The sequence below is a fragment of the Fukomys damarensis genome, unplaced genomic scaffold, assembly GCF_012274545.1.
Source record: "Fukomys damarensis isolate Sample0158 unplaced genomic scaffold, DMR_v1.0_HiC HiC_scaffold_15, whole genome shotgun sequence".
Taxonomy (NCBI): Eukaryota; Metazoa; Chordata; class Mammalia; order Rodentia; family Bathyergidae; genus Fukomys; species Fukomys damarensis.
In genome coordinates, this window is record NW_022900927.1 from 3,064,530 (window position 1) to 3,079,432 (window position 14,903).

Below are 14,903 nucleotides of genomic sequence, written 5' to 3' on the forward strand. Positions count from 1 at the left end.
AAATACATTCCCACGAGATGAAAGATTTTGATGTAGAAAATTAAAACACAAAATAGAAATAACAGAAGAAATAAAGCCCAGAAATATGAAATGAACAAAAAAGAAAAAAAAAAAAACTAAAGCTAATCCCATTTTCTGTCCTTTACGTTCTAAAGCCAAAAATTCTTAATTAGATGTAGTGCAGGTTTATCTCTGAATGAAAAGTAGTATCTGACATCAGAAAGAGTATCCCAACTTGAAAAGAATCCAAATTTCTCCTCCTCAAATCATCCATCCTGTTAAATTTTCAAGAGCTAAATATGCATCTTGAGTACGTCAACTTAAAAACAAAGTATCAGTCTACCTCTTTTAATAAACCTTTGTACTTACCCATTATATGTTTCTGTATAACAAGGTCAATAATCCGTAGACAGATGTTCTCTAGTTGCTGTGTAATCTAAATATAAATGACAAATACTGAGTTTAAAATTCATCATAACCCTCAAATTAATATTAACATATTTCAATAAAAATACCTACAGGACATTTTTGAGAGAGGAACTTGACCCCTCTCAAAAGTTAATTTTAATCTTCATGTGAAAAATTAAACATGCAAAAATACAAGGAAATTCCAAAATGTAGACCAATGACAGGGACAGGGTTAAATCCACAGTGAGTTGTCAAAGCTACTAGGAATTAAATCAGTCCCTTCTTACAAATTTCATACCAAAGTAAATTCCTATGAGATGACAGGTTTTGATGTAAAACGCAAAACAGAAAATAACAGAAGAGGCCGGAGATTTAGCTCAGCGGTTCAGTGGCCTACCTTGCAAGTGCAAGGACCCGAGTTCAATCCCTGGTACAGAAAAAAAAAAAAAAAAAAAGAAGAAGAAATACAAAGGTTTTATAGTCCTGAAGAGGGAAAGTAACTACAAACCCAGAAATAAGTACTGAAAAAAAAAACTAAACAATCTGCTAACAAAGATAAGAAATTCCTGAATGAGGCATGAGGAAGAGAAGATAAAAGTCTGAAATATCAAATGACATCACCAAAGTCAGAGCCCCCTTACATTAAGCCAATAAAGGCAAAGGTTACAAAAAATGAGTAAGAACAAGCCTTAAGCTGATAAAAAGATGCTAATACATGATAAGATTACATATTCAAAGAGCCAGTGTTACACTTTTGACCTATCAGACTGGCAGTGACCAGGAAGCTCGGGGCGAGGAAGACTGAACTGTGGAGAGGAAGCTGTACACACTACATAGGACATGAGAGCAGCCTCCCCGAGCCTCCTCATACACAGTGCCTGTGACCCACCAATTCCAACATCCCGACATATTCTCAACCTGTGCTAATGACACGTCAGAGGCCGTCCACTACACCGGTGCTTGTCACTACAGCCAACGGTCCACTTAAACAAGGAACAGCTGAAACACATCCATTTTCTAGGGAATGGTGATATAAATTTGACATATCATGCAAGGAATAGTATGCAGCCACTAAAAATACATCATTTATTGACTGATACAGTGGGATCACCAAGATTAAGTTAAAAATGCCAGCGAAGGGCCGGGGATTTGGCTCAGTGGTTCTGCTGTCTGTCTCGCAAGCCTGAGGACCTGAGTTCGATCCCCGGTACCAGAAAGAAAAAGGCAGCTAAAAGCTGCATGTGATATGTGATCATTTTCATGAAAAAATATAAACCCTACCTCACCTTTGGGGAAAAAATTTTTAAAAAACTTGATAAAAATTGCTATATTCTGAGAAGGGTAAAATTAACTACAGAGTGATAAGGTAAAATTTCACTGAACATCTTTTTATAATTTAAATTATTCAACATGTTTCTATTAAATATTTTTCAAATTAAGAAAAAAATTGTATTTTTCATGTAAATATCCTTTGAGGCATATATTAATACTCAGTTTCAATTTTTTGCATTTTTAAATTTGCAATTGACACATAATAATTGTACATATTTGTAGGGTATAGTTTTTTTTGTTGTTTTTTTTGAGACAGGGTTTCACTATGTAGTGAGACTGACCTGGAACTCACTGTGTAGCCCAGGCTGGTCTCAAACTCACAACGACCCTCCTGCCTCAGCCTCCCAAGTGCTGGGATTACAGGCGTGCACCACCACACCTGGCTTGTAGGGTATAGTTTCATAATATATGTTAAACTGCTATGTTGAAGTTCAAATAATCCAAAATTTTCCAACTTAAAAAAAACTGCCAATATACTCACATAACCATTAAATTCAAATGTAAATGCTTTTAAAAATGCACTTGCTTATCACCTAGTTTAGATTTCCAACTTTGCTTTTCATACATTCAGTATGTGCGCATGTATTCACACACATGTAGTTTTTCCTCTTAAGGAAATACTATTTTTGAAGTCTGCTTGTAAAGGATCAAAGTTCCAAATTAAAGGAGGTCATTAGGAGCCAAAGATTCCAGGTGGTTTTGTCTTTAATTATCCACTGGATAAACTGGGAAAGTCATTCAGCTGAAGGCTTTACGTGTTTTCAGCCTTGGGTAAGAAACCTAGATTTCAATACTGTCTCTCTATTTTAAACCGTTCGTCCCTTGGTAATCACAGTAACTTCACATGCTCCATTACCATTTGACATTTAAAATAAATATCAAGAGCAAAAATTTTTTTAAAAAAGATAAAATGCTATTACATTTTTTTAAACTAATCCTACAGCTCATTCTCCTACTCACACCCCCAGTCCACTGGGTAAAATGGACCAAAGTTCCAAATATATAAGGTGAAAGAAGTACTGTTAAGTATACTTGTTGTAATTTAATTTGGAATGCCTAAAAGACCACAGAATTTCAACATGGAAGCATACAAAAATAAAACAATAATAATATAATTAATGTGGAAAAAAGTTCACATTAATCCCTGTAGGTCCAAGAGGTGACTACTGAACTATCTGTAAGAACCAAGCACTCTCCCATTGGTAACTGATAAACACATGATATGTCAATAGCCATGTGGTTTAACAATTTACTTAAGGAACTTGCACCTGCTTCCCAAGACCTTACCATACAAAGCCAAGCAAGTCAACCTGGGCTCACAGAAGTAGTGAACAAAATCTAACTTAAGGTCAAAGTGATGTTATACTTGGCAAGAACTGCAGGTTGTAAATAGGAAAAAACTGATACATTATCAGAATAAGCAGACTACAAACTCAAATGCACAACTTACTAGCTCTCTGATCTTGGACAAATCTCCTGAACTGACCTGAACCTTGTCTTCCATTTTTGCAAAAGGACCCACAGCTACCTGTTCTCTATGGCATTAATAAGATCACATCAGCTAATGATATGACAGTGTTGCATACATGTCTGTGTAAATTATTTGAACATTATTTGAGAATTTGGTTTATGAAGCTCTCTTTTTGGGGGTGGGTACCAGGGATCGAACTCAGGTCCTTGTGCTTGCAAGGCAGGAGGCAGAACCAGAGCTAAATCCCCGGCTCCGGTTTATGAAGCTCTTGCCCTTATTCTCTCCTGGTCATGTAATACTTGTTATGCTAGAATGCTGTGCCTTTACAGGTAAGCTGGCTGGACTGTCCACTTCACTGGCTTGGGAGCTGCCCAGAGACTGGTAAAGCCCACTCAGGGTGTGTCTGGGTGGGTCATGACCTTGGGTCTATGTCTTGTCCCTGGTCCTTTCCTCTCTGGCACTGCCCTGCCTGCTTCCCAGCTGCTGGGAACTAAGCAACTTTGCTCCACCACATCCCTCCCCATAAGGCTCCTGCCTTGGAGCAGCTAGCCATGGACTGAAAACCCTAAAATCATGAGCCACATGAAACCTCTCCTCCTTTAAATTGTGGGTATCAGAAATTTGTCCAGTGACAGAAAAGCTGACTAATACGAGTGACACTGAGATTGAATGGCTGTCACTCTATGAAGAAGACTACATGATGGGTTGCCAGCAGGCAGGGATGGTGTATCACTCAACACCTAGCCAGGACACAGATGACATGATGAACTGAGCTGTTCGATACAAAAGGGATCTAATATGTAAATACACATGTGATAATTCTCCTTAATCATTTTAATATGTTTCTTTAAAATCTGAGGGAAAATTTTAAAGCCTAGCACCAAAAGTAAGGAGCAATTTAAAGGCCAAGACTTGGCAGGCATGGTGGTGCATGCTTGTAATCCTGGCACTCAAGGGGGCTACGGCAGGAAGATTGCAAGTCTGCGCCGGGCACAGGCAACTTAGTAACTCAGTGCAAGTCTGTCTCAGAAAAGGACTGGTACTGTGGTGATGAAGGTCCTGTGCCCCATCCCCAACAGAGGAAAGCAAAAGCAACAGCAGCCAAGATCTTAAAATTCATGCCCACTGGTCATATAAGGTTCAGTTAATATGACTACTATATCATGATACACCAGAAACCTTACCTCTTTATGATCTTCTACAACTGTTAAGATAGTATCAATAGTATGTAAAATTCCCATCGCCATCACTGTTTTGTCTTCAACTTCGTCATACTCATCACTCTGAAGAACTTTGCCAAATATCTCAGCCTATGAAAATCACATTAAAATATTCAACCATTGAACCCCTTCCCATTATAAAAGTTAATGAAAGGAAATATCGCACATCTAAATGTCCACACTGCTCAAACATGAAGTTCTACACTTTGCTGAGTGAATGTTTTTTCATCACAGAACCTGTCATGTCTTAAACATGGCCATCTTTCCTTTTCTCATCACCGAGGTGGATGCTGCACTAGTGATTACAACCATGGCCTAATATTTAACTTCTGGTTGTCATTAAACTAAAATCAAAATCTAAGAAAACAAAAATCAACACCAAAAAGAAAAAGTGTAATAGATGGTTTAGAAGTTAAAGGTCACCTAGAAAATGAAACAAAAAGAACAGGACTGGAAGGGGGGCTGGGTAAGGAAACTAGACTCAGTCCAGCTCTGATAGTCCATATTGGGAAACATAGAATGGGGAGGGAAATATGGAGAAATTTATTAAAGACGTAATATAAAATTTGCACTAAACTAAACGACATGAGATTGCAAATTTAAAGTTCAGAAAGAGAAAATTTAGAAGGCTTCTATCAAGGGACACCACTATGAAATCTCAGAATATTACCAATGAAAAGAGGTTGTCTGAATGTTATCACATGTAAGTCTAGTTACATGCAGGAATATCAGTCATTACAGCACAGATTTTTATATTAATATGTTACAAGTAAGAACTCTAAATTTTGGAGTTTAATTTACTCAGATCATTAAAGCCTTCTATATCAAACTAACCAAATTTTGCCCAGTCTTCAATTTCGTAAGACTTCATCTCTAAAGTTTTAAAAGGGCTGGGGATTAGCAAAGTGGTAGAATGCTCGCCTAACACGTGGGAGAAGCTGGGTTCGATGCCTAGAAGTTAACATAATAAAATGATTTGCATCGGTCCTACCAAGTGCTGGGTCATATCGACAGCAATCGATGCCACCTCCTGGCTGTATTCGCATACCATCTTCTGGATGACGTTAGTGACATCATCGTTTTCTGTCTCTCTGACAATGTGCAACAGCTCCTGCATAATGGGCCTCACGTGCGGCTTCATGTATTCCTGAGCTAATGCAACAGAACAAAATTAGTGAGAAGTATCTGAGCACAGATGGCGAAAGGAATGATCTCAGGCACGCTGCCAGCAACACGGGTTAACACCCAGAGGGAATTCTAGCTGCCAACGTGCTCTGTGGTGGATGAGCAATAGGAGCCTGCTAAACAATGCCCACCCCTCTATGGGCGTCCCATGCATAACCGAGATAAGCAGTTCTGTGCCTGAGAGGACTGTGCTGCCCCAAACGCCATGGTCCCATGGAGAAATTCTACTCATACATGTGCTCCTGCATCAGTCTGACTTGGAGAACATGAATACCATGATATCACATATAAACCAGTTACCTAACAACCACATCCAACACTGATGGGCCCCCTAGCCTGCCCTAACCCATCTCTACCCTCTCTCCTCCCAGCACATCTGTACACAACATCCAGTCCTCCCACTGAACAGAGGTAAACAAGGCTTGTGTTCTTCACAAAGCTGGATTTATCTGCAGAGATTTACCTGAACTCTGAACAGAGCATTCTGTTAAGCAAACAAGGGAATCATCTATGCTATTATTCTCTAGAAATACTGCCACCTTCAGAACTGGTAGAAACATAGCATCCTGGAGTTGAAAGGCATTGTGAAGCCATCTTGTCAACCACCACCCCCTGGCACTGGCAACATACATGTGCTTCACCTGACCTAACGTGGCAAAGCAGCAGGAACAAAAGTGGACCCAGGCTGCTTAATTTCTAGCCTACCCCAGTGCACACCAACCACTAACTCGTTTCCTCATCCCAATTTTTTTCTGGAAACCACAATCAATAGGACCTCCTAAAAAGGGCAAGAACAAACCCTTATAAAGTTCTAAGGAAATAAAAGACCACCACTTCCTCAGGGAAAGAAGTGAATGAATTAAGACCATCCCAAAATATGAAAAATAAACCTCCTAAGTAGTGTTCTGGTTTACCTTGTATCTGGTTAGAAATTAAGGACTGGAGGGCAAGGGCAGCCTCAACTTTGACAGGCATCTCCTTATCTTCAATCAGGCTCTTTTTTGCCAGTTCCACCGCGGTTCTGAGGTTGAGCTCATTATGAAATTTCAAAGAACTGAAAGCATGAAGCACCCAGCAGGACTAGGAGGAGAGAAGAGTAGGAAGCTACTGGGATTGTGGCATTCTGCAATAATGTCACACAGACGAGAACTCCTTAAGGAGACACGTTTATATCAATAATTACCTTAGAGATCAGGGCTTTGAGACACATAACAAACATGTGGAGAACTTACTCTAGCTCGCAGATATCCCAGGTTAGACAGTAACAGTGGAAATACATGGTTCTGCAGAAATAACTCAATTTGGTCCTTGAATAAACTCTTCTGTCAGGAAACAGAAACCTCAGCTTAACAAAGGGTTATGGAAGACTCATTTCCTAATAAAGATTTTCATTTCATACACTTCTATCACAATTCTATAAAGTTGTTTGACCCACCGATCTCATGTTTTAAAACCACACAGAAGGAATCCTTTAGTTCAATTTGACATTGATTTTTGCAGAAATAAGAACACTAATGTCAGTTTGTACCCTTCTTACACAGCACGAGTTTCATACTAAAAAACTGACAGAACAGATCAAAGTCAAATTTTCTTTTTAATTCAAGAAATAGACAAGAGGAAGAATACAGTAAATAAATCATCCAGAGGTAGTCTCCAGTTTTTTTTGGTTTTTTTTTTTTTCTGTTACCAGGGACTGAACTCAAGACCTTGTGCTCCCAAGGCAAACGCGGCACCACTGAGCGAAATCCCCAGCCCCCCAGTTTTAAATTATCCATAACTTTTATGCTCTTATTTGCCTATGCTTCACAGTCTTATTAAATAAATTAAAAGTTGATAATCTTAACCTTCAATAAAATCTCCGCCAAGGAACCAATCACATGCAAGGCCCCATCTTTCTTCCTAGGGTCAAAGTTTGGGTCTGTGAGGATTTGGTAACAGAACGCCATCATTTTTGGCAACACCTAAAGAAATGGAAGAAACCATTTTCAAAAAATAAAGCCATTTTAATTTGGTTTTTCAAGCAACTATAAGCTCAATCAGAAAGGCACAATTTATTAAGAAAACACAGTAAGAGATACTTCACTTTTTTTCCTTTAATAAGGAAAAAGCTCTGAAAGTAACAGGTGGTAACTAATAACAATATGGCTTTTCAAATACTAGAAATATAGAAAGTCAAATCAACACAGGCCACCTTTCAGTCTGCATTTTAAGAAGGTAACTATGTACCTCTTTCCTTTTCTTGGCAGCAGTATATAGAAGAGTCTGGGCTGCTGTAGTGGGAGAAGCATAATCTTCAAAAATATCTAAGGTTGCAAAAAGTTAAACCATGTTAGTAAAAATACAGTTCACTGTCATATAGATCCTAACCTTAACTGGCATCACCACACCAAGGGACACATCAGGCCACACGAGGCTGGCTGACAACGGACAGCAGCTGCGGACACAGCAGACACAGCTCTCACACAGAGGAGCTGCTCATGCTCTCCGGTGTCATTGCAAACTCCCGTGAAAAGAGGACTTTCAGGAGGGCTTCAGAGAGTGGCAAGAGTGATGGGGTGAGTATCTTCTGAATCTTCTTGGGGTTTTTGTTTTTTGTTTTTGTTTTTTTTGGTACCAAGGATAGAATTCGGGTCCTTGCACTTTCGAGGCAGGCATCAGAACCACTGAGCTAAATCACAACCATGGGCTAAGTATCTTCTAAATAAGAGGAGGTACATTGAGGGGGAATTAATGGCAATGTGTCTTCCGCTGTAGTAAATTTAATTCAAACATTCACCAAATATTTTGACAATACCTCAAGCTAATGACTTATGTCTTTTGAATACTCACTCTGTACCAGACACCAAACTATGATTTTATTTTATTTATTTTTGGTTTTCTTTGAGACGGGGTCTCACTATGTAGTTGAGACTCACCTGGAACTCACTATGTAGCCCAAGCTGGTCTCGAACTCACAGTGATCCTCCTGCCTCAGCCTCCCGAGTGCTAGGATTATAGGTGTGCATCACCACGCCCGGCTCACACTATGATTTTAAAGCATGATCATATACTATAATTTTAGTTCCTATGTATTATCACATCTAATCCTCCCAATATCATCATCATTATCATCATCATTACCGGTTTTATAGCTAACATAGTACATTTCAGAGAAGTTACATAACCTGCCTAGCATTTTGCAAGTAAATGGCTACATTGGCAATCACATTCAGGCTAACTTAACATCAAAGCCTGAACTCTTGTCAGATTTACCAAATCTAAAAACAGTACTATTGGGGGAAATGGTGAAATCTGTCAAAAGGGTACAACAAAAAGAAAGAATAAATAAAACTATTATTAATATCAATATAATATACATATGTCTTCATATACATAATTAGAGGCAATATATGTGTGGCTTCAAATACATAATTGCAAACAACAAAAATATAAAAATACAGTCATTGTTCTCTCCTATAATTACTCATAAGCAAAATACACACATCAAACAATGTGTACATTCTAGCCCACAGAAGTAAATAATTAAGGAAAATGCAAACTAGATAGTCTTGATGTACTCCTATTCTCCTTTAAGCAGTCAATAAAATGTAAATTCCCACTGTTAACAGAGAACTTTTAATTACTTCATTTTTTAAAAACTGAGATACTACATTATCGGATAGGGTAAGTGAAACAGTGGGAGTTTCCAGGAAGCTAAACAAACACGCAGGTACTATAAAAAAGATGAACACTAACACCACGCCTTAAAGAAATGAAAATCTTGGCTCATCATTCTGCTCTATCAAAGCAAACTAGGAAAACAGAGGCACAAGGAAAGGAAAATGATAAATTCTACACGCAAGAATTGATTTTTCTAAAGAAAAAAGGTAGCATGGAGAGAGAAAGCACATGGTGAATGCTGTGACTCATGCATGTGTCTTTCCCGCACTTTCTGTCCCCTGAAGAGGCGCCTCTCTGCTTACTGAGTCAGGTCACACAAAGCACTGGGAGAAAACCATCCATAACCTGGCATCCACACCAATAGATTCCACTCAGGCGGGTGGAGGCGTCAGGCTCCAGGGGACAGCACTGCCCTGTCACAGTGCTTTGCCCAAAGCCTTAGCTGCAGTTCCAGCGATCCTTTCAACATTTTTTTGAAGGCATTCTAGGGAGGGATGTGAAGGCAGAAAAGAAGGAAAAAGAATGCAAAATAAAGCAAATTAAAGTTCCTGCCCTCTGACAGCTTTTAACTGGAGGAGAGCCAGAAGCACACAGGTTAACATTTTGCTCTAACTGGGGTTAAAAGGAAATGACTCAGATAACCCATGTAGTAGTTCACAGCTCTAGGAAGATGCAAGCTCAAAGAACCCCCAGAGACACTGTGTACAGCCACTGAGAGAAATTAAATTTCCTTGTGGAACACTGTCCACAGGAAAAGAAGAACTGGGATCCACAGAGGGAGTAACCCAACCTACAAAAGGGAAGCCACGAACACAGGAAAGGGTGGTCCCTCCAGAGCTGCACCACAGCAAGTAACCAAAGGCTCCATGAGTGCTTCGGCCCTGAGAAGAGAGGAATAGGCGGCTCTTCTGCACCCACATCCAAAGGCTCGGGTTCTATGCTTCAAAAGGACATCAAACTCATGAGTTCCAAGTGTTTGTCATATAAAACAGAACTTCGGGAATTCGGTGAAGTAAGAAAGCCAGCTGAAAACTATACATACTTAGTTAAACGCCTTCAATCGCTTCTCGGCCTTTCGGCTAAGATCAAGTGTAGTCCTATGACTTCACCTATCTGGGAATTAACAAAGAACATAAACCATCTCAATTACCAAATTTCATCCTGATGTATTCGTATGGATCTTCTTGCCACAGCTCTTCGTCTTCGTCTTTATAGCACATCACAGAAAAAATTACGTCCTCAGAGATTTTCTAAGATGAGAAACAACAAATGGAACAAGGGTACAGGCCACTGAAACTCGGGGACTACCAGTGTGTACTTATGGACGACCTTTACGGTGTGAGTTTTCAACTTGTTTTAATGCTTCTTTTAAGCCTGCATGCATTACAGTGACAGCGAGAGGACGCAGCGTAAGAATGTTTTTGAACAGCAAGTGATTAGAAGCACAGAGAAACAGACCAATGGAAACACTATTCTGTGAAGCAACAACAGGGATAATAAAGTTTTACCAACAAATCAACATTTAACATGTTGGGTTCCTTCAAAAAGAAAATATCAAGTCAGAATTGTATTTACTGTTAGATTTCTTATTTTTAAAATTTTTAACATTTCCATGTTGGTTGTAAATGCCAATATATGAGCAATATTAAAATGCATCTCTTTATTTTTTAAATATAGAATGCTTCCCAAATTTGTGGGTCATCCATACACAGGGGCCATGCTAATCTTCTCTGCATGGTTCCAATTTTAGTACTTGTGCTGCCGAAGCAAATACTAAAATTTAATTTTCTTTTTCCATTTTTCAAAAAACCTACTTCATACTTGATAACGGTGTGTTTCAGGGGAGAAAGTCCTAGCCAGAGGCCCCTCTTTACACTGCCACCAAAGCGTCATAGGCCCTCTGTGCCCTAGTAACTACTTATGTAAAAACAGGAGCATCTTTCATTGCTTACTTACCCAAACTGAATAATTCTAAGAAAAAAGTCAACCTAACAGTCGTTTTCTTATTCCTACATTACAGCCATGTAAAAATAAGGCCAAAGGTATCAAGTGGAGAAGAAATACTATCTCTACTCACTCTTACTTTATACAAATACAGGAAATAAAATGAACATAATATTTTATTAATTGCATAGAAATTACTATTAGATCAATGCAAGTAGGCAAATAGTTATTAAGATATCCACAAAAACAAAATATTTGTTAGCTCTTTTATAAAATAACACTATCTAAACTCTACCTGGGGTATCAAAGGCAAAGGGAAAGAATTTATTTCCTTGTCACATATCATCTTACAGAATTTAGGACCTTTAGAGGGGAAGATTGAGATCCCACTGTCCTTTTTTGTTTTTGTTTTTGTTTTTTGTTTTGTTTTTTGAGACAGGGTCTCACAATATAGTTGAGACTGACCTGGAACTCACCATGTAGCCCAGGCTGGTTTTGAACTCGCAGCAATCCTCCTGACTCAGCCTCTTGAGTGCTGGGATTACAGGTATGCACCACCATGCCCAGCTCCCACTGTCTTTTAATTACTCAGTTATTTATATACAAATAAGAATTTATTTATTAATGGCCTATAATTTTCCATTCTCATATTTAGCAAGATGGAATTCTATCTTTAAGTAAACAATTGGTATAAAAAAAGAAAATTTTAAATTTCTGCTATAAAATTTAACTGTCTAAAACAAGACAAACTTTTTTGCTCATACCTACAGAAGAAAGTGGTCATGTATCAGATCATTTTCTGCAAAATACCACCTTAGTTGAGGCCCCAGTGACAGTTATCAAAATGTCTTCAAAATTCTTCATTTAATCCTAGCAACCTTTTGATAAGGGCAGAAAAATACTACATGCCTTAACAGAAAGCAAACAGGCTACAGGAGATTTCAGACACGATCAACTGAAGCCGAGTCCTCCTGCACACAGAAACATCTCAATGCTTAAATCCCAGGCCTTTTACGTCAGATAGAAAACTGCTCACTAGAAGTTATTAATGGAAATAAAATGATATTAAGCATAAAATATAAGATTGGAAGTACCTGTATCTAGAAACCCTAAGTGAAATGAAGGACAATTTTGGAAAGCTGCGGTCTGTACACTACCTGCATGTGTGGCTTCATCTGCTTCCATGTTACAGAATGCACAACCCCTTGGTTGAGATAGTTGAATGCTTGCTGAAGAACACGGGGCGCTATGTATTCTTTCTGTCTATACTGATCTAAAATTTTTAGTAGCACCTACAAGCAAATAGAAAGAAAAAAAATAAGAGAAAGAATGATTGTAAGGTTAAAAGAAGGGGGGCACATTTCAAGCATGACATAAAATCCAGACTCCAGCGATAAAAATTACCAGATTTTAAGGGAAATTGGTATTTTGTGAGAAGGCTCACACAGTACTTTCAAGTCTCACATTCGTCTTATACTGAACGAAGGGGATCTTATCACAACTTTTAGGCATATGTCCTGTCTGACTTGTGGAACTACTCGGGAAAAATCTAACTTAATTCTATGTCTAGCTCTCCAGAATGAAGTAAGACTTCTGTTTTTAAAATGACAAATGTGATTGAATAAATATTTTAAAACCTCCATGTAGCAAGGCTCAGAACAGATTGTATTACTTGATACAAAAGATTCTTTCAGATTGGAGAGAAATGTTATTTAAAAAACAGTACTGGTACAAATGATTAGCCCGCTGAAAAAAAGATTAAATTAGATCCCTAAATGAACTTCATACCCAAATAAACTTGATGAAAAAATACTTCAACAACAAAATCATAGAGTTCTTAGAAGAAAACGCTGGAGAATTTTACTTTATAATCTCAGACCACAGAAGTTTTCTGAGACACCCCACAAGTGAAGAGTCCTTTCTCTTAGGCTGACTAAATCAGCCGTGTAGGAGAACCACACACAGGAGCATAGTGTGGGCCAGAGGCCAGCAGGCAGAGGCCGTGCTATAGCACAGCCCAAGTCTTCTTAGTCTCCAGCACCTCGCTGCCTCAGTGAGCTGCTAAATCTTTCAAGATACATACACAATCTATAAATTCAGAATATGAATTGTACTCACGTAACATTTTTTCAGGTTTACAAGATGTCATAAGCCCTACAATCACCTGGAAAGTCCTTTCTCAATGGATTCTAAAAAGATACTATCACTCTTCCTAGCACAATCGTGGCTTACACAAAGTGGGGAGCCGCAAGATGATACACAACAGTGGGGGAACGAACAATTCTTCGTAAGAAAACCATTTTTAAGTATCAGGAACCTTTATCCTAAATAGCCAAATGCCAAGGATTTATGACAAGGATACAGCGGCATGAGATTTATTTTTAAACATGTTTATATGACGCTAGAAAAATCCTACTGAACACACTGCAAAAGGACATCGACCTTAAGATGCTTAACAAAATTTCACTACAGGGCTCACCAGCTCCCTGATTATTTTGGACCACAGTGAATTGCTAAACAGATTATTTTATTCACTATTCATTAATTTTCCCTGATGATTTGTCTTATGGAGCAACAAAATAATGTGAAGAAACTAGAGCTAGTTTTCCTGAATTGCAGATGGTACTTTTTAGAACTCGTTCTACTGGCCAAAATGATGATCTGTAAGCAGAAATACTCCACCCTAAGGTGAAAGGCTAAATGCACTTCACTTTGTACCACTGACCAAAAATACCCTTTTATCATTCAAGCCACTGCCTATGTCTAATTAATTAATCTTGGTCCTGGTTCAGCAGGTGGTTAATAGTTAGGTTTTGTTTAGATATAAATAAAAATATCATGATCCAAATGGAAAAACTCCTCTACAGTTTTGAAAGTCTTTAAATATTAGTATTAATTTAGTTTCTCCACACCTCCTAATTTTCATGGTATACAATGTTTCCCAAATTCTGTACTTACACAGATGTATAAGTATTTTTGTTGTTGTTGTTGTTGTTTGGGAGGTTTTGTTTTGCAATGCTGGAGACTGAACCTAAGGTCTCATACCTACTAGTCAAGAGTTCTATCACATGTGCTACATGTTCAATCCTTTTTTATTTTGAGATAAGATCTAAGTTGTTATGGCTAGACTCAAACTTGTGATACTGCCTCAGCCTCCCAAGTGGGTGGATTGCAGGCATGTGCCATCACAAACAACTTAAGATGCTCAATTCTCAGTCGAGAGTCAACTACTCTTAAAAACAGATCAATTTGTGTTATACAAAATTTTTAAGATAAAAGTATAGACAGAGGTGAAGCTCCTAGCTTTTTGGGAAACTGAGACAGGAGGATCAGTTTAAGGCCACATGGGCAACTCAGTAAGAGCCTGTCATCAAAAAAATAATAATATATATATAATAAAATGACATACTGCCTATGCAGCTTAGTAGCAGAGCAGGCACAACTCCTAGATTCTATCCTTAGTATTGAAAGAAAAAGAAAGAAGCAAAGCTTGAAGACATAAGAGTTTAAGAAACTTGTAAGAGGTCAGAGAGTTCACAGGAGAACCCAATCTAACATAACATCCTTTCTGCAAGTGACAAGGTTTAGGCCACAGTCTAGCAGTCAGGATGGGCAGTTCTGGGGCAACTTCCTTGCAACATTTGATAATAAAACTAATTGCACTGTACTGGTTCCCAGAGCAG

The 14,903-nt window shown here is 38.4% G+C and overlaps 1 protein-coding gene and 1 non-coding gene across 2 annotated transcripts in view; both read right to left on the minus strand.

The window, feature by feature from the left end:
- Ipo8 (importin 8) overlaps positions 1-14,903 on the minus strand; it is a 73,066-nt gene that overhangs the window by 30,766 nt on the left and 27,397 nt on the right. The window contains exons 8-16 of the mRNA XM_019208146.2: positions 12,378-12,512; positions 10,427-10,526; positions 7,843-7,919; positions 7,461-7,577; positions 6,849-6,938; positions 6,531-6,696; positions 5,423-5,583; positions 4,396-4,521; positions 370-436 (exon numbers count right to left, since the gene is read on the minus strand). Of these exons, the coding sequence (XP_019063691.1) occupies positions 370-436; positions 4,396-4,521; positions 5,423-5,583; positions 6,531-6,696; positions 6,849-6,938; positions 7,461-7,577; positions 7,843-7,919; positions 10,427-10,526; positions 12,378-12,512 (1,039 nt within the window). The remainder of the gene's footprint in view (positions 1-369; positions 437-4,395; positions 4,522-5,422; positions 5,584-6,530; positions 6,697-6,848; positions 6,939-7,460; positions 7,578-7,842; positions 7,920-10,426; positions 10,527-12,377; positions 12,513-14,903) is intronic.
- LOC117286249 lies at positions 10,944-11,050 on the minus strand. The gene has a single exon (XR_004517368.1). It is a non-coding gene; the product is annotated as a U6 spliceosomal RNA (small nuclear RNA).